General features: G+C 36.8%; 1 protein-coding gene across 4 annotated transcripts in view; it reads left to right on the top strand.

Moving 5' to 3' along the window:
- Positions 1 to 24,351, top strand: part of PSD3 (pleckstrin and Sec7 domain containing 3) — a 458,929-nt gene that overhangs the window by 375,968 nt on the left and 58,610 nt on the right. For all 4 annotated transcript variants that reach the window (XM_090258695.1, XM_090258696.1, XM_090258697.1 and 1 more), the window contains one exon: positions 22,928 to 22,998. In XM_090258695.1, coding sequence (XP_090114821.1) covers positions 22,928 to 22,998 — 71 coding nt within the window. The remainder of the gene's footprint in view (positions 1 to 22,927; positions 22,999 to 24,351) is intronic.

Here is a 24,351-nt window from a genome sequence, read left to right as displayed (position 1 = left end):
AAATGCAAACATACTCATCTCTGTCCCACATGTCTTGTCTAGCTGTGGCTCCTGTCCCCAGGGCTAAAATTTGCTGGTTGGTATAGCTTCACTGTGTGGGCTAAATGAAAAAATACAGAAATAATTGACATACTTCATGACATACTAGAGGCAAAAAAGAAAACAGAATAACAGTGGTTTAAAATGCCAATTCAAGACAAGGAGGGAAAAAAAGGAAGCAAAACAGCTCTCACTGATTCAGGCACTGTCACTACATTCTGCTGGACCAGAACATCCATGAGCATCATTTCATTGATTCACTTCCCTGGTGATGGATTGACATGCTTGTTTACCTGATTCCACTGTGTCCCCAGATTCCGCCTATTTCTGAAATGGTCTTTGTCCACTTTTTCCTGGGCCACCTCTGAGGATTGCTGGAGGGAATTCCCCAGCTGGAAGCTCTGTTCCCTCAGCAGTACACGGCGTGTGAGGAGATGTGTAAAACCTGGGAGCTTCTCAGTAGTTGCACCATCAGAGAGAGACCTCTAGTACCAGATCAGAGGTTGTCCTGCCCATGAAACTCCTTCAAAGCTTCAGTTAACTCCTTTGAGAACTTCAGGTTGAGTAGGGCAGTTTCAGGTGTCACGGAACTTTGTCTTTTCAGCAACTTAAGAATTTTACATGCCTCTGCTTCTGTCTGTTCTACCTCAGAACACAGACAAGATGGAAAAATAGATGGATCTAGTTGTCGTTGTCGTTGTCGGCAGCCGTCCGTCTCGAGAGACGATGGTGTAGCTTCTTAAGAGTCCATCTGCACCGCCGAGAATGGCTGTGCAGTCCGACTCGGGAGTGACACGGTATCTGTCTCCCCCCGTGTCGAATCGACATCTTACGATGACGCTGGAGTGTCCCCTCCAGTGGAGCTGAAGCTACAGAGCCTGGGCAGGGTGATATGGAGGGTCTGCTGTTGCCCATGCAGCAGACCCCCCCTCTCTTCGCAGCTGAAGGATCCAAGGGAAAGACGGAGTCAATACAGCTTGGCTTCAGGTGCGCCGCAGGAGTTGCCGGTGTTGACTACAACGTCAAACCGCCTTAGGGACTCCGGCTCCGGATTTTCTGTCGGGGTTTACTCCCTTAGCCTTTCCCCTGAAGAGGTATGCCGCAAGGCAGCGGAGGTTTTTTGGAGTCAGAGTTTTCCTTCTCTGAAAGGAAAACTAGATGGATCTAGTAATCCGGAGCTAATTGGGCCCCTGTCTCTAGGCTTTATTCCTGTCATTTGCTTTATCACTGGGGACTTTTTCCCCTCTGTCTTTGAGGGGGGAGGTATTGAAATGAGTCTCGAAGTTTCAGCCACCTTTGGTTCATCAGGCTCTGCCCATGTATTTCCATTGCAGTTTTCCATGGTTTTTCAAATCAACTTTAGTGTGGACAGATAACTTAACTTTTCCACTACAGAAAGTGAATAATTTCTAGTGATGATTGACATACACTGAAATTTACCAAGTGTATAGTTTGAGTTTTGAGAAATAGAGTTGTGTAAGCACCATCACAATCAAGATATGTAACATGTTCATTACCTGAAAAAGTTTCATTGTACTTCTTGCATTTATTTTATCTCCCTTTACTCCCAGCCCATGACATTCACTTATCTGTCCATGAGCACAATTCTTTTACCTTTTCTAGAATTTTAGTATATGGAATTATGACTTTGAGTTAGTAGTGTTCTTTGCAAGTTCATCCACTTTGTCCTTTGCTGTGTGAATTCGTAGTCTGTCTCTTATGTTGCTGAGTGGTATGTTCATTCCATAGTTTGGACACCCCACACTTTACATTCCCCAGCTGGACATTTGAGTGCTTTCCATGTCTGGCTCTTATAAATAAAACTGCTTTAGACATTCACACACAAGTCTTTGGCATATATGTATGTTTTAAGAAGTTACCTAGGAGTAAGGGAATAAGATTGCTGGGGTTTATGTTAAGTGTATAAGAAACTTCCCAACCCTTTTCTAAAGTGTCTGCACCATTTTGAATTCCTGACAGATATGTATCTTTTGTTCTCTTGATAAAATGATCCCTTTGTCATGAGATTATCCTCCCCGTCCCTGGTCACATTCCTTATTTCAAAGTCTATTTTGTATAATATTTCTAGCTTTTTAATTTTAATCTGTGAAGTTGTCTTTAAAATTTTTTGTTTTGTAGTGGTAAATCTTGCTTTTTATTCAGCTGACAACTTTTCTTTAACTGAAGTGTTTAGACTATTTACATTTCTGTAAACTATTAATTACTGATGTAGTTGACTTCAAATTTACCATCTTATTTGTTTTTTACATATTACATCTTTTAGTTTTTTCTCTTTTCCTGCCTTGTTTAAGAGTGTGTGTGTGTGTGATTCTATTTTCACCATTGGCGTGTTAGCAGTCCCTCTTTTGTTTAATAATTATAGTAACATCTTGAACTTGTCACAGTCTGTCTTCAAATTTTACTACTTCATGTGTAGTTTGAGATCCTTAAAACATGTTACTTACCTTTCTTTTTCCTTAGCATGTGTGCTGTTGTCATACATTTTAATTGTGTAGATGTTATAAAACTCATAGTACATTGTTACTACTTTTGGTTGAAACTGAAGTGTTTTCTACTTTTATACATACTGACCATTTCTGGTATATTGGATTTCTTTTTGCAGTTCCAAATTTCCATGTAATATCTTTTTTTTTTTTTGCTTGAGCAATTTCCTCTAATATGTCTGTCTTATAGTAAACCCCTGCTGGTAAGAATTGTTCTTGTGTTATTGATTTTAAACATTTTATATTGCATCTTAATTTTAGAAATTTATATTTGCTTATTTAGCAGTGTTTTCTTTTTCTCTCAATAATTTTAAAATGTTGCCCCATTGTCCCCTGCCCTGCATGGCCTGAGTCAGAAAGTCTGATGCCGTTCTTTGTTCTTCTGTACCTGGAGTGTCTCCCCTCCCTCTGGCTGCTTTCAAGATTTTTCTCTTTCTCTTTGATTTTCATAATTTGATTTATTATGAGATGCCTTAATGTGTTTTTAATGTTTTCCTTATCTGCTATTTGTTGTTCTTGGGTTCATCATCTTATATTTTTCCCCAGTTTGGGAATTTTTCAGCTGTTATTGCTAGAGCACCTGTTCCTTTTTCTGGGACTCGTAGGTTCCCATATGTTAGACCACTTAATAGTGCACTAAGGTTCACTGAGGCATTGTTCAATTTTTTCCAATTCCTTTTTTGTTTTTTCATTACTCTATTATAATAAATTTTTATCCCTGTGTCTTCAAGCCTACTGTAGTCTTTTTCATTTCACATATAGTATTTTTTATCTTTGAAAGTGAATTGTGAATCTTTTATATTCTCCATTTCTCCCCTTATCAAGTTTTTATTTTTCTTAATGTCCTTGAGCATATTTATCAACTGTTTTCTAGTTGATATGATAGGAGGATAGTTTCTGTAGCAGCTAATCTTTTGTAGACATAAATAGAACTAAAGTGGTTTCTGATCCCTTTTGTTGAGAAATTTCTTTCTTGTTGCCTCAGACCTCAAGAGACCTAATATTTACTGAGCTATGAAAGTAATAAAGGAAATGAGAGGGGTATAAGGAAACTAAATGGTAATTTTAAAAAAATTTTAAAAATTAAAGAAAACGATAAGGAAATCTAAATCTTTGAGTACAAACTCTTTAGATATATATTTGGAGAACCAGAAAGGGATTCATTTCCTTCTCAGCTGAACTTCTCCATGTTTCCCCAGCCCAGTTTTTTGAACTTCCAATCGCATATGGCTGAACTGGTTTATCTCAGTGTTAGACTGCTGCTGCTTCTTGGAAATGTACCAGAATGCCTGAGCTGCTTCTGAATGCATCTGCCTTTCTCTTTTGAAAGGTGGTCCCTATAAGCAAAATTGAAATATACTATATATTACTCATGTTATTGTGCTCTGAAATATAGCACTTCTTATTTCCAATACCTTAAAAAATGAAAACAACAGTGGCACTTCCCTTGAACATGAGCTTCAAATAATTTTTGAGACGTCTATATAATGATACCTTTTGGGCATATTGTGCTAAGTCTATAGACATTTATTTTGGATTCATCATGTTCAGTATCAGTAGAGCTATATTGCCATTTGTACATATTGGTAAACATGACCGGGTTCTCTGATGACAGATATTACTCAAAGTTTTTAATAAGGGAAGATTTGGGTCAAAGCTCTATGGAGAAATTAAAAACCTGATTAATGTTTCTCTAAATGACTACTTGTCTGACTTAAGATTTGGTATCTTTCATTTTTTTAATTAACTCTAACTTCAGTTTGTTATATGGCATCCATAATTGCTCATATAAACATTTTTAAAACCTTGGAAGTTTTCTTTAGTTCGTTTTATTTATTTATTTAGCATTATGAAGATATGCACAGCTAAGAATTTCTACCTCCAGGAGGCAAATCACAATTAAAAGCAAACGTTGTATCTCTCATGAAAGGGCGTGTTTACCAAACCCATTAAATCTGACATTAAGGGAAAGCTTTGAACAGTCAAATACAGAAAACAAAATATGTGTTCTGGATTTTTTTCATGTAGAATGAAAAACAAAATTCAATATAAGCTCTTAGTTTTACCAATCTGATATAAGATACTTGTGGAAATCAAAGTGACGGCAAACAAGGTGCTCAAAATATTAATGTTCTAACTGATAATAATAGTCATCATTAAGTGATTACTCAGTAATAGAGCTTCATCCTAACACTTCATGCACTAACTCATTTAATCATTACTCTATGAAGCGGGTATTACTACTATTATCATCATCATCATCATCATCCCCTCAGTTTACTGAGGAGGAAAGTAGTCTTAAATGTCTTATCCAAGGCTGTAGTACAGAATAGCAGGACATCTGGTGAAACCAAAATCTGATTATAGCGAACTAATTGTAGGATATTATGAAAACCAGTGTCCATAAGAAAATGCATATTTAGAAGACATTTAATTCAGCATTTTTTGTGTGGTCAGGACAGTCCATCACTATGTGGCATGTATTTAAATGACTGTAGGTCTTAAATTAGGGCTGGTGAGGCCTGAACATTTCTTTTACTTGGCCAATACAGTGCATTTTATAAATCAAATTATATGAATTTAGTTAGGCATTTTCCTGTTGACCATAGTTTCCACAACTCCCTGTAGTGCCACAGTAGGCCTCCTCACATGATAATTGCCACTTTCCTGGCCCCAGAGTCTTTTGAAATTGTGACTCTCCTCCCCCATTTAGACTGACATAGCACACAGAGATGGGGACAGACAAATGAACAAGACCATACATAATGCTGTATTTTTATTTTAGTGGTATCATTAAATGAGGTGCTTGTTCAGTTTTTGTTCGCACAGTTTATAAGCTGAGATGCAAGAAATGAGGTTTTTTCACTACATGAGTTAAGCACTCCTCAACTACCTAAGACTATATATGTACAAAGACATATTAAACACAGCCTCTCTCTTCGAAGGAGCTTACATTTAGCTATTCTATGTGGAGAGTAATTGCAATCTAGAATTCACAGTATATACACTGTTTGCTAATGTACCACATAAAATGTTCAAAATTGAGTGGAAAAAGTGTTGCTGGGACCATGCTGACATTCTCCTAGATAACAAGACATCAGTAGGACAGTGGAAGGGAAAAGAGTCTAGGAAGAGTGGTGTTCCATGTTTATGATAACTTGATATATGGCATAGGAAGTAATTCAGATAATGAGGGAAAACAGAAATGCTTCAGTGGGTGTGTGGTATAAGGGTGGGTGGAATATTTGAGGGGGGGGTGTTTGTGTGTATGTATATGTGTTCCCTACATTAGTCTAACCAGAAAAATCAGTTTCATGTATTCATAGATTAGAGGTAAACATTTGAGAGACAAAATCTAAAATTTCTAGAAGAAAATGTGGAACAATACCTTGGTTACCTTTGGATATAGAAGGATTTCTCAAGATTTAGAAAAAAACAAAATCAGTAAAAGAATATATTGACACATATGATTACATTAAAAGTAAAACCTCCTTTATATTAAAATCCTCTTTAAAAAGTTAAAAGTCAATCCAAATATTGGGAGAAGATACTTGTAGCATATTACTAATAAAGGATTAATATCCATAGTATAAAAAAATCTTAAATTAATTAGAAAAGACAATCCCATAAGAAAATGGGCAATCATTTGAGCAGACCATTCACAGAAAAAGAAATTGAAATGATCAATAAATTTATGAAGAGATACTCAACCTCACCAATAATCAGGGATAATCAAATGAAACACACAGTGAGGTATCATATCACATACATCACATTGACCAGAATTTGAAAGAAGGATAACACCAAATGTTGGCAAGGATTTAGAGCAATAATCACTCTTCTGCTCTGTATATGTATCAGTCATATCACCACTTTGGAGACAGTTAGCAATAATCAGCAAAGTTGAAAATACTTACATGTATTTCAGTTAATCCAATCTTAGGTGAATATCTACAGAAACTCTTGCAGTTTTACAGGAGGAGGAATGTTCATAGTGACATTGTAACAGCTCAAAAAACAACCTAAATGGCCCTTAAGAAATTAGAGGGATTTTATTTATTATATCGTAAAAAACTATGTAACAATGAAAAGCAAGGAACTAGAGTTCCATGGATCACATGGAAGAATCTCACAAAACTAATATTGAATGAAAAACAACAACTTGCAGAATAATGTGCATATTTGATAACATTCTAAAGCACGCAAAACTGTTTTTAGTAGGAATACATTCCCATATAGAAATCTTTAACTATGGAATAGTGGTTACCTCTAGCAGGGGAAAGAACATGCAATCAGTGATGAATTCCCAGCAGTTCAACTATACAGGGTGGGGCAGAAGTAGGTTTACAGTTGTTTATGAGAAAAATAATATAATAATAAATAATAACACAAGAATAAAGTCTGTATTTTGCATATTCACAATTTTAAACCTACTTTTGCCCCACCCTGTACTGACAATTTTTTAAAATTAGGGGATGTTACATGTGTATTTACTTTATTGTTCTTGATGACCTTTTGAAAAAGAAAAAGAAATTGAGATGATCTTATGTTTTTGATGTCTCCATGTTTCGTAATAAATTTTTAGAAACTTGATAGAATGCCTGATTGCATAGGAAATTTAGAAACAATTGAGGAATCTTTTTTGAAATCAGTGCAAGAATAATAACAGAAAACCTGGAAAACAAAAATTAGTAATTACCATCACTACTGTGTAATATTTTAAGACCTCACCACAATAATAGAATTTTGGATGTTTTTCACATTTAGAAATGTGGAAGATTTAATTATGGGGAGGTGAAACTGGAGAGAGAAATGAAGGAAAGCAGGGAGCAAGTGCCAGTGTGCTGATCTTACAGAGAGAAAGTGGAGGAGACCGCCAGGCCGAGGAAACAGTAATGTTGTTAGCGTGCTCTACTGAGGGAACCAAGAGAGATGCAAATAAAAAGCCATGCAAATATATTTAAGGAAGATGGAGTGGTTAAGTTACTAAATCCTCATGTCTGACAGCAGAAAATCACTAGAAAATTTTAGTCTATTAATACAGCACCTTGTTCAATGATATGATGGAAATTACCCACAAAAACAGCTCAGTTGTTCAGGTGTTTTCTTTTGGAAAATGGGAATGAGGGAGTCGGGAAGAAGTGAATCAAAAGAGTCAATCATGTGAACAGATCACTTTAATAATTTTGAAATATATTAATCACATGCATTTCCAGTATAGATCCTTCACTGATTTTACCCACCTGAGATTTGTTTCTAATTTGAAATAGTGAAATGTTTGTTGCTGTTTAAGGATGTGAGGACCATGTTCAGTTCACATTTTCAATACTTTTAAATACTCTGGATATGAGTAATGTTGTGGAGCAGCATCTTGAGAAGGTTAGGGCGGTTCACTCACGTTAGAGGAGTTTACATGCTTCCTGTCAGTGGAACTTTTACAAATTTAGTCCCACATGTCAAATTTGAGAAAGAAGATGTTGCTCTGAGTCACACATACTGAAAATAGAGTTTTTAACGGACGCGCGGGCAGAATGCTTTGCTGTTGTGTAACACTGGAAACAGTGACATAATTAAGACACAATAAAAGTGGAATAAGTTTTTCCCCCCAGAAGACAGTTGTCCCCTCCTGTTAGAGAAAGATTCTTTGAATGGAGGCAAAGCAATTATTTTAAAACCAGGCTAGGTCACCCTCCTTCCCGCTTTGTGTTCTGCAGCAGCAGGGTCTCAGTGAAGCGATCTGAGCCACCGACACGAGGTCTGAGAGCCGCAACAAGAAGGCAGCCCTTTGAGTGCCAAGTGGTCGTTTGTCCCGGACAGGCTAGTGTCAGTGGCATTTTATCTGTTTTCAGTGGGGAATGCCTCTTCACAATTCTGCATTTAGACTGAAAGAGTAGGTTTTAGGTTTTAAAGTTTCATTCGATGGCTCATGTCTTTAAAATTCTCCCTTTCCTACCATGGAGAAAAGTTGGTTAAAAGGGGCCACCTGCCATTCATCTCACTACTTGGACAAGGACCTAAGGAATACAAACCACAATCTTTCAGCACCCCCACCCAAAAAAAATCTGCATTCAGTATCTTTGACTTATTTCTTTCTGAAAAAGAAATACACAGTTTTCACTGCTTCTGATTATTCTCTTTGTACTATTGACTCATTTTGTTTACATTTTCAGTTTAGTTAACATGTAGGAGAAAGAAGAGGATAATCTTGATGCCTCTGTTATGATTATGTAATGTAGTGTTTCAAATTCATTAGTAATTGATGAAAATTTGAAGTTAAAAATACAATACTGGTTTATTAAAGGAAGTAATGATGGTATAAAAATTTATATACAAAAAAAATTACTGCTGGATTGTTTAGACTTAAGAATTTGAACTTTGAAATGAAACTGGTCCTTGATTCATTTTTTCATTTAATTTTTATTCTATTTTTTTCTTTACCATTTAGTCCCTTTATACCCCCTTCCCCCAGCAATCACCACACTGTATCCATGTTCATGAGTCCTTTTTCCTTTTTGATCAACCCCTTCACCCCCTCGCCACCCCCTCCCCACTCGCTGTCATCCTGCTCTCCATCTAAGATTTAAAAAACAAAACAAAACGCTTTTGCACTTTTGAGTGCCAGACATGTGCCAGGGAAATAAAGTGGAGGAGAGGCTATACCTGAGTAGGCATCATGCAACTTAGAGCTGAACTACAAAGGCCATCCATAAAACCTTTGGACCTAAAGATCGAGGATAAGATTACTCCAGCGAGGGAACAGGTAATCAAAAGCCTTAAGGTGAGAAGGAGCGAGTGAGGGCTGATGCCTGCTGATGTGTTTAGGACAGCAACACAAAGGAAAAGCCTAATTGTTGTCTTAGCTACAGAGTATCATCATCTCATCATAATCATCATCTTGGAAACAGTTTAATGGCCAATGCAAGATTCACTGGGTAAAATATGGTAGAGCAATACAGTATCATTCTTTGTAGTCATTTAAAAAATGCCAAGTGATAGATACACACACACACACACACACACACACATATATAGAAGTTTAAAGGAAACAAGTATAATATCCCCATTGTGTGGCAAATGTGTGCATAGTAAAATAATTAGGAGGTTATATACCAAAATGTTAATTGTGGTTGTCTCTTGTGATTAGACTGATGATTTTATATGTTTTTCTTTGTTTTCTATTTTTTCCTTACTTTTTAATTTATTTTTGCCATTGACATTGGACAAATATAATTTATCAGGGAAAATCCGTATTTTATGTTAAACACTTTATATTTATAAAATATAGAAAAATGTTTTCAAAATATTGACAAATGGAAAAAGGTGTAACAAACATCTATTACAGCATGATTACCAATTAAGAAATAGTAGTGACTTAGGACAAGATGGGTAGGTATTTTCCCTCTGTTTTAAAAATTTGCTTAATGACAGTTGTGGGATTGTTCTTACCATAAATAAACCGGGGGTGAGGATGACTGGGATAGTCCACAAACATGGTTTCCCGTTGTTTTAGCAGCACTTAGTAATTCGTATAAAGGCTTCTTGCTGCAATACTGTTGGTAATGAACCCGGGAGCACTGAATTGGAAAAGTAGAGGTAAACATGCAGTGGCATCACTTCAGATGCAGTCTTAGGCAGTAGACTGTTTTTGGCACTTGTGCTTGAGCAGACTTGGAGTGAGGAACATCATCTCAGAATGGACAAAAACTAAAAGCTTTCCTCCTAACATCAGGAACAAGACAAGGATGTCCACTTTCACCATTTTTATTCAACATAGTGTTGGAAGTTCTAGCCACAGCAATCAGACAAGAAAAAGAAATAAAAAACATCCTAAGAAGAAAGGAGGAAGTAAAACTGTCATTAATTACAGATGACATAATAGTATACATAGAAAACCCTACAGGCTCCACCAAAAGACTACTTGACCTGATAAGTGAAATTGGCAAAATAGTGGGATACAACGTCAATATTCAAAAATCTAAGGCATTTTTGTACACCAACAATGAAATATAAGAAATAGAAACTAGGAGGAAAATCCCTTTTACTATAGCAACGAGAAAAATAAAGTACCTACGAATAAACTTAAACAAGGAGGTAAAAGACCTGTACTCGTAAAACTACAGAACACTGAAGAAATTAAGGAAGATACACATAAATGGAAGCCTATACCATATTCATGGATTGAAAGAATTAATATCATAAAAATGTCCATACTACCCAAATCAATCTATAATTCAGTGCAATCCCTATTAAAATTCCAGTGACATTTCACAGGTTTAGAATAAATATTTCAAAAATTTATATGGGACCAAAAATGACCCCAAATAGCCTCAGCAATCTTGAGAAAGAAGAACACAGGTAGGAGGGATCGCTATACCCGATATCAAGCTATATTACAAGGCCACGGTAATCAAACAGTCTGGTACTGGCATAAGAACAGACAAACGGATCAATGGAACAGAATAGAGAACCCAGAAATAAACCTGGGTCTCTATGGTCAATTAATATTTGACAAATGGGGCAGTAGCATAAAATGGAGTAAAAGTAGCCTCTTCCACAAATGGTATTGAGAGAACTGGACAGGGAAATGCAAAAAAATGAAACTAGACCACCAACTCACACCATACATCAGAATAAACTCAAAATGGATAAAAGGCTTAAATGTAAGCCGTGACACCATGAAAGTTATAAAGGAAAACATAGGCAGTAAAATTTCAGAAATTCCACATAGCAATATTTTCACTGATACATCTCTTAAAGCAAGGGAATTAAAGGAAAAAATAAACAAATGGGACTACATCAAACTAAAAAGCTTCTGCTCAGCTAAAGAAAACATCAGCAAAATGAAAAGGGAACCAACTATATAGGAAAACATACATGTCAATGATACCTTGAACAAGGGTTTGATCCCCAAAATTATATATAAAGAACTTATACAACTCAACACCAAGAAGACAGACAAACCAATTAAAAAATGGGCAAAAGATCTGAACAGACACTTCTCCAAAGAGGACATACAGAGGGTCCATAGGCATATGGAAGAATGCTCAACATCACTAGCCATCAGAGATGCAAATTAAAACCACAATGAAATACCACCTCACACCAGTCAGAATGGCCATCATTAACAAATCAACAAACAACAGGTGCTGGCAAGGATGTGGAGAAAAGGGGGCCCTAATGCTCTGTTGGTGGGAATGCAAACTGGTGCAGCCACTATGGAAAACAGTATGAAATTTACTCAAAAAACTAAAAGTGGAACTGCCTTTTGATCCAGGGATTCCACTGCTGGGATTATACCCGAAGAATCCTGAAACACCAATTCAAAAGAACCTATGCAATCCTATGTTCATAGCAGCACTATTTACAATAGCCAAGTGCTGGAAACAACCTAAGTGCCCATCTGTAGATGAGTGGATCAAAAACTGTGGTACATTTACACAATGCAATATTATGCAGCAGAAAGAAAAAAGGAACTCCTCACCTTTTGCGACAGCATGGATGGAATTGGAGAGTATTATTCTAAGTGAAATAAGCCAGGTGGTGAAAGATAAATACCATATGATCTCACATATAAGAGGAACCTAATGAACAAAACAAATGAAAAAATAGAACCAGAGACATGGAAATAAGGAACATACTGACAGCAACCAGAAGGGAGGGGGCGATAAGCAGGGGAAAGAAGGGGAAGGGTCTAGTCAAGGAACAAGTATAAAGGACCCATGGACATGGACAACAGGACGGGGATTGACCATGGGAGTCAGGGGAGGCATGGCAGGGGAGAACAATGGGAAAATTGGAAGAACTGTAATTGAACAACAAAAAAGAAAAAAGAAAAAAAAAAAGAAAGAGGACCTAAAAGTCTCTCCTGAAGCTCTTACAGTTGGGAAAAGCAGTCAGACGGCTGTCACATTCTGAGGAGAGCAGATTTTGTCCGGTGGCTCATTATTTATGCCACTAGGAATTACTTCTCTTGACTTGCAGTAGCTTTGTCCAGGAGCTTATTTTACAGGTTCCCATAGGCTCTGGGCTGCTTATAATTACAGTGGCTTCTTTGAATCGCTGTTTGTAGCAATGCTTGCACAGTGGGGTCTTTTACTGCTGGTCTTGGTCATCGGGTGCTTGTGAAGTTGAAGCAGTCTAATTTGGTGTCACTAGATAAGGCTACTGGTCTGACTCAGCAGTTACCTGCACTTCTCATACAGACTGATAACTTAACCTTACGTTTCACTTTAGTGCCTTGCTCTAAGTTTTTATAATGAACTCTATAAATTACTCAAGAAATTATGAAAAAACCTTAGTAGACTTGATTTTCTTGGCGTTTAGTTTCATACCTTTGAGATATAATGAACTTACTAAACCTCAGTAACGTTTTGCTATGTCCAAGTTTTGAAGAGGGTTATTAAAAACAGCAAGTTCTCCAGCTTCTTCCTTGAGTTTATAAGAATTATGAGCACAGTAACTATAGTGAATAACACTGTATTATTGCATGTTTGAAAGTTCTAAGAGAGAAGACCATAAAAGGAACAGATTGCAACCACATATGGTGACAGATGCTAACAAAACTTATTGTGGGGATTATTTCACAATATATACAAATATCCACTCATTTTGCACACCTGAAACCAAGATAATGTCATATGTCAATTATACCTCAATTTTAAAAAATTACTAGATCATGTTTCCTAGAAGTTTGAATTTTCTTACCACAGAATTTCATTCTTTAATAACCTCTGAAAACCCTTAGTAATTTGTCAGGCTGTATTTGTTCCTTATGAGCCTGAGTTTCCGCAGATTATCTTTTTTTTCATATCCAACACCATCTTGTTGAAATAATCTCTACTAAAATTTTATCCTGCTTTTTCTTCTCTTTGAGCAACCTGAGTTTTCTCATGTATTTCACCTAAGTGATAGAGAAAACACTTTTAAAAAATCTCTTTAGTATTTGTTGAGTCACATGATTTGCATGCCTATTCATAGGATATGTGATTTTTATTTTTCAATGTTTTAATCTGCTCTCTGGACACAGCAACAAACCAAACAAAATCCATCCTTGGAGGTTCCATATGCTAACATAGGGGGAGGTCAGTAATAAGCGTATATGTGATGTTTCAGACAGGTGTGAATGAGCCGGAGAGAAATGAAGCCCAGGTGAGGCGACTGTGAAGGAAGTGGGGCAGGTACTGTCTTGTGTAGAGTAATCCAGGACACCTCTGGATGAGGGGACATTTGGATGAGAGGCCTCATTGAAGAGAAGGGACAAGTCATGATGATATTTGAGGAGGAACATTCTGGCTGAGGTATATATTCATTCGTCAAGATTCTAAACAAATTTATATGACCCTAGTATTAATACTTCAGTTTTTCCTGAAAAAATAATTATGTATTCAGAGCCATTTTTGCATTTCTTTCTGCCTGCACCCTTAGCTTATGATGGCCTGTGCTTGTTATGTTCCTGTGCATCTAGCAATGGCCACCAGCAGCATCGCCCCCCGCCAAGTGGAGAAAGATATTTGTTGATTAGTTTGTGTATTTTGTAGCTTATTACTTAGGTAATAAGCTGTTGTCCCTTCTCCCAGTATTTATTTTTATTGTTTACATTCATGTATGACCTCTCCAATGGCAAGACAGGGTCTGGGACAAAATTGAAAAAATAAATATGTTAATAAATAGGTTGCACTCCACCCTCCCTTAAATAAAGGGTGAAAGGTGTACCTTCTTTCTGTTAAAAATTCATCAATAGTGTCAGGAGGGTTTTCTTCTCAAAATGTTGACTTTAACAAAGAAAAAAATTCTGAATACAAGAACGGAATTTTAAAAGTAAGTTTTTGTGTTTTAGCATGAAAATTGGGTGCATTTCCTTTTAGCAGACAGTATTCTTACCTTAAAAATAGATATTTCTCAAGGATTCATGTACATTAATTCATCTAATTTTCAGAATAACCCTATGAAGTAGGTACTGTTTTATTTCTATTTTACAGAGAAAGGAGGTGAAGCATGGAGAGGCCGACTGGCCTGCCCCAGGTCACTTAGGTGAAACCAGAACTTCTCTGTAAAAAACACTGTGTTGGCTTCTGGCCAGAAGTCATCTTGATAAAGAGGGGTGGTAATTAGCCATGTTATGAGACTTCTGTAATTGGGATTCACATTTCGATTCAATGTCTTAGACCAAATATATGGTAGAGATGGTGGAGGTCTAAAGAAAATCCTCTTTTTTCCTTCAAAGTCCTACCGAAAACTAAATCCTCATTTAAAATCTTCTGTCTTCCAAATTTTCCTCAGTAATAGAATTAATGACATCTTCCTGTCTCTACATACTTGAAATCCATTGTGATTTTTCTTAGGTTAGTGCCACACTATCATTTGGTTTATACAGCTTATTGTGTATTAAATTAGATTGTTAATGTGGCTGCTTCTATTCAGGCATTCTTTAGGAGTAGGATCTGGGTCCTAATAATCTTTATGTAACAAACATTGTAACAACACTGTAAAATAATTATGATACATTGTAGTATATTTTATAGATTTATAACCAGAGATATTAGGTGACATATCCAAAATCAGAGAAATAGTGGACATCAGGATGTGACTAAAATCCAGGTCTCCTGGCTCCCAGTCCAGGGTACTTTTCGCCATTCTAGAAAGATTGATCTAGGGTAAGAGTTGTAACTTCTTAAAGGAACAGAACTATATCCAGAGGGAACATCACCTCTCAGGGGACATCTTGGGTAGGATATTTTACAATTTTGTTTTGTTCTGTTCTCTATCAATAATATAAATGTATTCCTATCACATAATAGAAGGAGACCTTTTTCTGGGAAAAACAATAGGTGTAGGTCGCACTTCTGGTTCCTTTAAAGCCCCCCATAGTTTTTTCTTTTATAAAATAGAGTTTACTACATTTAATAGCTCCCAATCTTAAAGAGAAAGATGGCAAGGATTAACTGATTTTTCAAAAATGTGTAAATTGTTTTAAATATTTCAAAGATTTTATTTATTAAAATAAGATGGTAATAGTGCTAGTTTCTTTCTGCCACTCTGTTATAAACCTGGGGATAGATAATTCATACTATATATTACCTCCTGTGGGTGAGTCCTCTGCCATGGTAACTTCTGTTAGGCACAGCTTGGACTTCATTACTGCAAGTAGAATCTGAAAGTGCCTGAGTTACTCTATTAATTAAGATTCAATAGTGCTTCATGGTCGTGCCTGAGGATATTTTATGGAAGAAAGTTAAACATAAAAATGCAAGGACTACCCTTAACTTCCGTTGATGATTTGTAGGGCTACCACCCATGAATTTATCGAATTCCTTCACAAACCATCCCCAGAAAGCAAACTCCTCCTGCCTGAGTTGTTCCTTCGGCTGCCTCAGTGATGTGGAACTTAAGAGCTTGCTTCCTACCAATGTATCTCCTCATCCTGTAAGATAGGTGCTTTAAGAATTTTGCCCAAATTTGGGATACTGTCACCGGGGAAGTATAGCAACTTTAAAAATGTCTTTTGCCGGATATGGCTGGCAGGTCTTATTTGGTCCTCATTGTCTTCTTTAAACTGTTTTAATTAGTTATCAACATTTAAAAAATAAAATATTTCCCATAAACATCCTCTTTTTTTTAACCTCTCCTGAAATATCAGAATGGTTTGGCTTCATTTTCCAGTGTGGTCATTCAGTGAGACTTCAGATAGACAGAGGTGAGTGCTCTCCAGTCTCCAGGAACTGGCTAATAATTTGTTACAGTATCACTTCCATGTTAAGCATTATCCCCCTGGCTCCTATAGGCATTTGATTTTGTAACACTTGATGTGTTTATATGCTTCCTACAAGGCTATTCAGTACACATGGGATGAAATAAATGTTCTGCCTAAATGTTCTGCATCAGATACTACTTAAGGTTTAGTCCGTCATGTTCACGTTTATGATTCCACGCTCACCAAGCAGGCCAGGGGTTCTCGTGGAGAGTTACCCGTGGGCTGTGAATGTGCAGGACATGCACAGTCTGAGATTGGGATCTCAGTTCTTGTACTCCTTGACCTTGAGCCCTATCCATATCTAAGTTTACTTGTCATTAACGTGAGGTTAATGAGTATAGCTGGTCATAAAGCTGTTTTAAATACTAAATAAAGTAATGCATAGGAAAGTAAAAATAAATTAAAATGTCTTGTGCTGTCTACACGTCTGACATAAATGTATCCCAGTTGTACTAGCATAGAAGAGCTTTTGCTGAGCACATATATCTCTGTTTCCAAGTACAGCAAGGTGTTGGATTTATTTTGGAATGCCCTCCTTGGTATTGCATTATATTTTAAATGCCTTTCTCCATTCATATGAAGAAATTGAGGGTGCTTTGCATGGAACTGTCACATCCTCACATTTTCCTTGTTTCCTAGGCTCTCAGGTCCTGCATTGTGAGGCTGCAGCCATGTGTGCCTCAAGCATTCTTTCTCAGTAGTGTGGGTACGGTTTCCTGACCTTCTCTACTTTGGGGGTTGGGGAAATGGTATTCTGTTAGGGGAAGAATATTTTTCAAGCCTACAGGTATTAAGGAAAAAATGAGCAATGCACATACTCTGTCTTAAGTCATTCTGATATTAAACTTGAAGAAAAGGGAAAAGTAGATGATCAAGAACCCAGAGGGAGAAGTGGTCAAAAACAGGGTGAGATTTTCATGTAGGAAAAAAATTTCTTCCCTTTGAATAAAGTTAAAAATTGGAACAGTAAGATCTTAAACACAATCTGTTCACAGTTCGGTTCAGAAGAAATTAAAGTTGGAGAGTACAGCATGCAAATAGGAACTTTTGCCTGAAGTTTATACCTTTTGGTGGATTAAAATAAACTTTATGTCTCGCAGGTATCCATTATTACTATTCATTTAATATTTTATTACTCAGGAATATTTTATAAAAAAGAAGGGTAACAACTGCTTTTATTCCCAGTTATGCATTTAACTACTTTACAAAGATCAGTGGTAATAATTGAAGCCAAAATATTGTTCATTCTACTTTATATTTCCAAAAAGACTTATTCAAGTGTATAATAAAGATGAAATGAGAAAATTAAAAAGTACTGGTTTATAATATTGAAGATTTAGTGATATTTCAGTATCATTCATCTTTGAAATAAATTACAATTTCTCTTTTGCAGAAATGTATATTCCGAGTATGTGTGTAAGGTAGAATAACAATCACAGAAGCCTGCTTACTTTTTTTGTTTCTTATTTTTACCTGGAGTGGATATTGGTTCATTTGTACAGACTGTTTGCCAGGGTATCCCTTCAATCCTGATTGGGCAGTGGGTTTGCTGATGGGTCAGGTTCCATGCTGAATCAGCTCTTAAATAATTTGAAATTTCTCCCCTGTTCTTTCCCTGCATCAGGGAGGGGGGAATTCCCCCTCTACCCTTCTTGAGTTCTTACAGCTGGACTAATTAGAAAATTGACACAAGACTAGATTAACAGGAGAAAAAATCAATTTAATACATGGCACACAGATCGTAAGTGATGTCTTCAGAAATGAACAACAGCCAGCTTTTTAAATAAAGAAACAACACATTCATGAAGAAATGACAGGACAGACATACTTAGGTTTAGGTGCTCATTAGCGAGGAATCTAAACAAAAGTTGGGTTCGGGTGGTGTGTCAGTCAATGAAGCTGTGACAAGGGACATTTGTGTAAGCTTTTTGGCCCTGGATTCCATAACTCTAGTATAAGGGCATCTCTCTCAGCCCTGCTGGAGCAAGGAGAGCACCCTTCACAGGGGAGGCGTATTTCCTGCATGCAAGGAGACAAGAAAGGGTCAGAATGCCCTTCTGCACTGGCTGCTTATCAAGTAACTTTAAATCAGAGTAATCAGTGTGCCATTGGGGGATAATTGGGGACAGCCTGTCCTGGGGCCCCAACACCTGCAAAGTGAAACTGGTCAGTGCTGTGGGGAACCAAGGGTTGCAGGTTGGAGGGGGGAGGGTGGCTTAGATTCCACGTCTATAAAATGGAGTTTATACTAATGGCTCCGTCATCGAGTTGTGGATTTCCGTTAATACACATCAAGTTTTGGAGCATTGCTTAAAACAGTATGTGCTCAGTAAGTGTTAGCTGCTGCTATTACTTCTGCTATAATCATCATTGCCGTTAGCATTATTGCTGTGCGGAAATGCTGGACAGGGATGGTGCCTCCGTTTGAAATCCGTGGCTGTGAGCAGGGGTACCTTTGAAGGTCCTGGAGTTCAGTGAGGTTAGAGAGCATGCTTGGCCTGCGTTCCTCTCCTGCCCCATTTTCTCCTTTCCCTGCACCCCATAGCCACCTCGCTCCAGCAACGGGCCTGATCATTGCAAAGGATTGTCACCTGGAAAGTTTTTCCTTCTTAAAGTACCCTAAGAACTTGTCTCTTTGCCTGAATTGCCCTGTACAGTAGCTTTGAAATCCTTAGATAGGCAGCTTCCTCAGCAGCTTACTCTGCCTCTTAGAACTGCAATGTAACTAATAATGGAAACATTAATGTGAAATAGAGGAGTTAATACCCAAGCAAACAGATTGTTTGGCTCAAATAGAGTGTACATTTATAACACTAGTCCAATGCCTTCCCCTCACCTTCTATCTCTTTATGTTAATTTATTTTGCACCTCTATCTGTACTTTGGGCTTTTTCTCTTGTGGGAAATTTTAAGCCCTTATTGTGTTTCTCGTTCTAATTTCTTTCATTCTGTCCTTAGCCCCTATCTCCTGTATCCTACTCTCAATGAATACTCACTGGATTACAAAATTTGTGGAAAAAAATTTTTTTTAAGAGGAAGAAAAAAGAACTAGAGAATCTACTTTTGGCACTATGATGGCCTAGGAATTCTGAAACTCTTGCATTATAAACCATCTGAAAATGGTAAGATATTTTCAAATCTAGGGAGGCGAGCTAACCCTGGGGCTGCTAAAAATTCTCAGGGTGTCTCTGGATCTGGGCACCCAAAGAGGGGTACTGGAGGTATAATCACACAACTTTTAGCACAGAAGGACAAAAAGATAGAGACTATGAAGGAGCATGGAATAGATTGAGAAGTTAGAGTATCAGAGGTTATAGTAGAGGACCCAATGGAGGAGAGACAATATCCAAACATATAATGACTGGAAGTATATGGAAGTGATACAGAGGAAGCCTAAAGAAAACCAAGTTGGATACATTTAAAGAAACCTCTATTTAAGACATTACATTTAGACTCAAGATAGACATCCCAACAATGACAAGAGCCAAAAGATATGAAGTAATACTTCATAAGAAAAAGTAATTGTCATCCCAGAATTTTTAATGAAACAAAGACATATTTATATTTAAAAAGTAGAAAAAGATTTACCACCAAAAGACTCTCAAAATGGGGACATCTGTAATCATGTAAACAATACAAATAAAGAAAAAAAAATTAAAAAGAAACTTGCTAAGTATAGAGTTGAAGAAGTAGTTGAAAGTGGCCTCCAAAAATCAACCTGAGATTCAGGAGGCAGTAATGAATAAAGGTAGCAGTAAACATAGAGTAAATCTAAAGGCAATAGCAATTGATAGAAAAATAATGATGTCTATTTTAGCAGTATAAAAAAAATTTAAATAACAGTTTTTCACAACAGATAACCAGATTTGTTAAACTATATCCACCTGCCAACTTCCCTACCAGCTTGTAAGTAAAGCCTTTGAATAGGATACATTGGAATTCCAATCAATAATCTCCCTCATTCCTCCCATCCTGTTCATAATGTAAAACTACCTTGCAACTCTTTCCTTAGTTGTATACACTTAATATGTGCTATGAAATTGGTTTTGACTCCTCTTCCATCACCATTATGAGGAACAGTGCCCCACATTCATTGGCGTCTAGCCCATACGTTTCACATGAGGAGCCTCACCAAGGGTGCAAAAGCAATAGAAGCAGAGAAAGAGAGAGAGGGAGAGAGAGAGAGAGAGAGAGAGAGAGAGAGAGAGTGTGTGTGTGTGTGTGTGTGTGTGTGTGTGTGTCTTTTCAAATCAGGACGTTGAGCCTGACTCTGGAGAGCCTTCCCAGCATGCTCTAGTGCACAGTGGCCCTTTCTTCCCTGAATCCCACTCCTTGGTGCCCACACCATCTCATCTATAAAATGGAGTTAATAACAGTACCTTATTTTAAAATTATGGTTTGGGTTAAATGGGTTAATTCATGTAAAACCACTGATAGCAGTGCTTTTATAGCACATTAGCTATGCACTGTGGAGCACTTGCTTCTAGTTCATCTTGTTAGGAGAATTAGTTAATTCATTTACATGTGCACAACTAAATTATTATTGACCAGAAACAAGATGAAGTTTTGCACTTCTGTGGGAGATGGAAGGGTAGAGAATGCAGTACAGGGTGAAAGCCCACTGTGTAAGCATTAGTCACCCATGCATGACTTAGGTCACTTTTCAGTTGAGAGATCTTTGAGATCTGTTTGTTTCTAGTAAGTTTGATGTGGTAATAACAAAAAGGTGTTTAAAATTTTTGTGAACATGTACATGGATTCATAGAGAGGAAATTTCTACTTGAAAAGTCAAAGAATAGATTTATAGCTCTTGGAACTGAAGGAATCTCAAGGTGCCACTAAATTAGTTTCAGGGCTTTGGGGAAAGCCCTTAAAATCGAGGACCTATATTTCTCCTATAGAAAACAAAAAGGCTTTTCTTAAACTTCTTTCCAGCATTAAGCCAGTGCTTTGCCTTAGGTTATGTGGATTATCCATGTTTTAAAACAAAGCAGCTGAAGTCCCAAGAGTTTGAGGGGCTGGTAAGGAGTTACCCAGTGAGGGGCTGGTGGGTGAAGGGATAGATTTAAAGGCAAGGTCCAAAGACCAGCCGGTCTGCACTGAGTCGGACACTCCCCCACCCCGTGGTCCCGTCCTGCACCAGCACCTGCAGCCTGCGGTCACTCTTGTGTGCACTGTCTCACATCAACCATGTCAGTATCTGACATCTATTGAAAATAGCCAATATTTGCTATATATATGTGTATGTATATATATATATATATATATATATATATATATGAGATCGATGATTCTATTTAAAGTAGTCACTTTTTTATGGTATACTTTTTTGATAATTTATCTTTGAGTACACACTCAAACCTTATACTGTGGAAACAGATGGGACAATTCTTTTCAAATTTCCGCTGGAAACCGGCAGAGCGGATGTTTTGAGTCCTTTTGTGACAGGTGGACAGCTCCGCATGGTGTTGGCAGGAGCACCTGTGTTCTGTAGCTGGATGGTCACCCAGTTTCCAAGCCTAAGAATTCATGAGTCTTCAAAGGGGATTTAAAGGATTTAAATCTTAAGAATAATGTACTTTCTAATTTAATCAGGTATTCAAGTTAAATGCAATCTAAAGGCCGCCATAGTTGACAAAGGAATAAGAATAAATAGGCCTCCCTACAGAATACATGTTTAGAAAAATGCCAGTCATTTTTCTGAAATGGCATTTTCCAGTTACAGATTTAATTTTATTAAGATGAAGAATTAATAGTTGAGCTGTTTTTGCTAATCTGTGCTTTTGCTTTAGGACAATCTGTACAAGTTTATATAAGACAATACAGAAATTCTACATAACTCGTAGTCCAACAAAATAGGAAGAAAAGGAATGTAAGGGCTTCTGAAAGAACATTCTGGGAGGGAGCCTGATGTCTGCCGCGTACTATGCCAGGTTCTGTGAATTCTAAAGATGAAGGATACCTGCTCTCAGATCATTCACAATCTCCTGAAAGAGAAATTTAGACAACAGTTTATGTTACAGTGTAGCAGATTCTGCAGCAGAGGTATCACAGGTGGTCGTAGGAGTAATAATAATTAAAATTATAATCTGGTTGCAGGGGGTGGTGTGGCAGAAATGCCAAGAGGAGTCCTTTTATATTCTGAGACTTTTTTTTTTTTTTAATGGTTCCTGGAAATGATGGCAAAGCCAATAAGCTGGTGGTAAATGAGCCTTTTAACATTCTCTTGAATTAATATGTTTCCAATATTCCTCTTTGCTGTCCCAGTTCCGAAGTCCTCTCTACTAGCATCCTGACTGCATAGCTGTGCTAGCTGGGGCCAGGCCCCTCCCTCCTCTCTCTAGCTGTGTGGCCATGAGAGGTCACTTCTCTGCACTGCAGTTTTGTAAGAAGCAAGAGGAGGAGTACCTGCTTCTGAGGATTGTTGTGGTGATTAAGCGAGATAATTCATGGGAAACATTTTTAGAATACTGCTTGTCACATAGTAAAACTCAAGACAGTCTTAGTTCTCATTATTAGTTCTGGTAGCTGATAAACCAGGAACATTGAAACACAGTCACCGTGTGATCATGTAGGTTCTCTTTCTGAAGTCCTCATTTCTGTTCAATAAAATTTTTATTTTTTATTTTTTCTAGCTCCAAGAGGAAAGCGAGGATGGAAAACCTTTTATGCTGTACTAAAGGGAACAGTTCTTTACTTGCAAAAGGTAAAAATAAGTTAATTAATTTGTTTATTTATGAAAACTATGCAATGATAGACGTTACCAAAAAAAAAAAATTCAGTTTGTACAAACACCCAAAAGACTGTTTAACTGATCTCTAAATTCTTGTTTAGACTTTTTGTTTCTAGTGAAATAATTATTTTGGAGATTATACATACATTATAATGTATAATATTTTATATATAAAAGAGTATATGTGTGTAAGTGTGTATGTGTGATAAGAGGGAATAGACATGTTCTCATTATGGTCAATTAGAAATTTTGAATATATGTTGATAAGTTGAACTTCATAAGGTCTGCGCTGGTACAGACCTGTGGAAGCACTTACTCCAATGGATATTTATACTATAAATTAGTTATCTTTTCTTTATTGTTATTTAACAATATGTCTTTATTTATTTATCTTCATTTAGATCCTACCTAAATCTAGAAACACAATATACCAAAACTTATTAAATACAGCAAAAGCAGTACTAAGGAGAGTTTATAGAGAAAAACACATATAATTTTAAAAATATATCAAATAAACAACCTAACTTTGCACCTCCAGGAGCTAGAAAAAGAACAAAGCCCTAAGTTAGTAGAAGAAAGGAAACGTTAAGGTCAGAGCATAAGTAAATGAGATAGAGGCCAGGAAAACAATAGGAATAAAATCAATGAAACTACGAAATGGGTTTTCAAAAAGATCAATTAAATTGACAAAACTTTCACTAGACTACTAAGAAAAAAAAGAGAGAAAACTCAAATAAAAGAAGTGAAAGAAGAGACAGTATAACTGATGCCACAGAAATGAAAAGAAACAGTTACACCAACAACCTGGAAGGAATGGGTAAATTCCTAAAAATGTATAGTCTGCCAAAACTGAATCATGAATATATAAAAAATGAGAACAGGCCTATTTCTAGTAAGGAGATAGAATCTGTAATCATCTGTTCACCAGTAAATTCTACCAGACTTTTATAGAAGAATTAATGCTAATGCTTCTCAAATTCTTCTAAAAAATTCAAGGGGAAGAAACACTTCTAAATTCATCTTATGAGGCCAGCATTATTCTGACACCAAAACCAGAAAAAAATACTACAAAAGAAATACCAATATCCCTGATGAATATAGGTGCAAAAATCCTCAACGAAGTACCAGCAAACCAAATTCAACATCATGTTAAAAGGAGCATACATACACCGTGACCAAGTGAGATTTATTCCTGGGATGCAAGGATGGTTCAACACATGAAAATCAATTAATATGATAAACCATATTAACAGAACAAAAGTTATAAATCACATGATCATCTCCATAGATGCAGAAAAACATTTAGTAAAAATTCAACACCTTTCA

Source organism: Furipterus horrens, unplaced genomic scaffold (assembly GCF_987537825.1).
Source record: "Furipterus horrens unplaced genomic scaffold, mFurHor1.1.pri manual_scaffold_12, whole genome shotgun sequence".
NCBI lineage: Eukaryota > Metazoa > Chordata > Mammalia > Chiroptera > Furipteridae > Furipterus > Furipterus horrens.
Note: the sequence above shows the minus strand (reverse complement) of the source record. Positions and strands in the feature narration are given on the sequence as shown.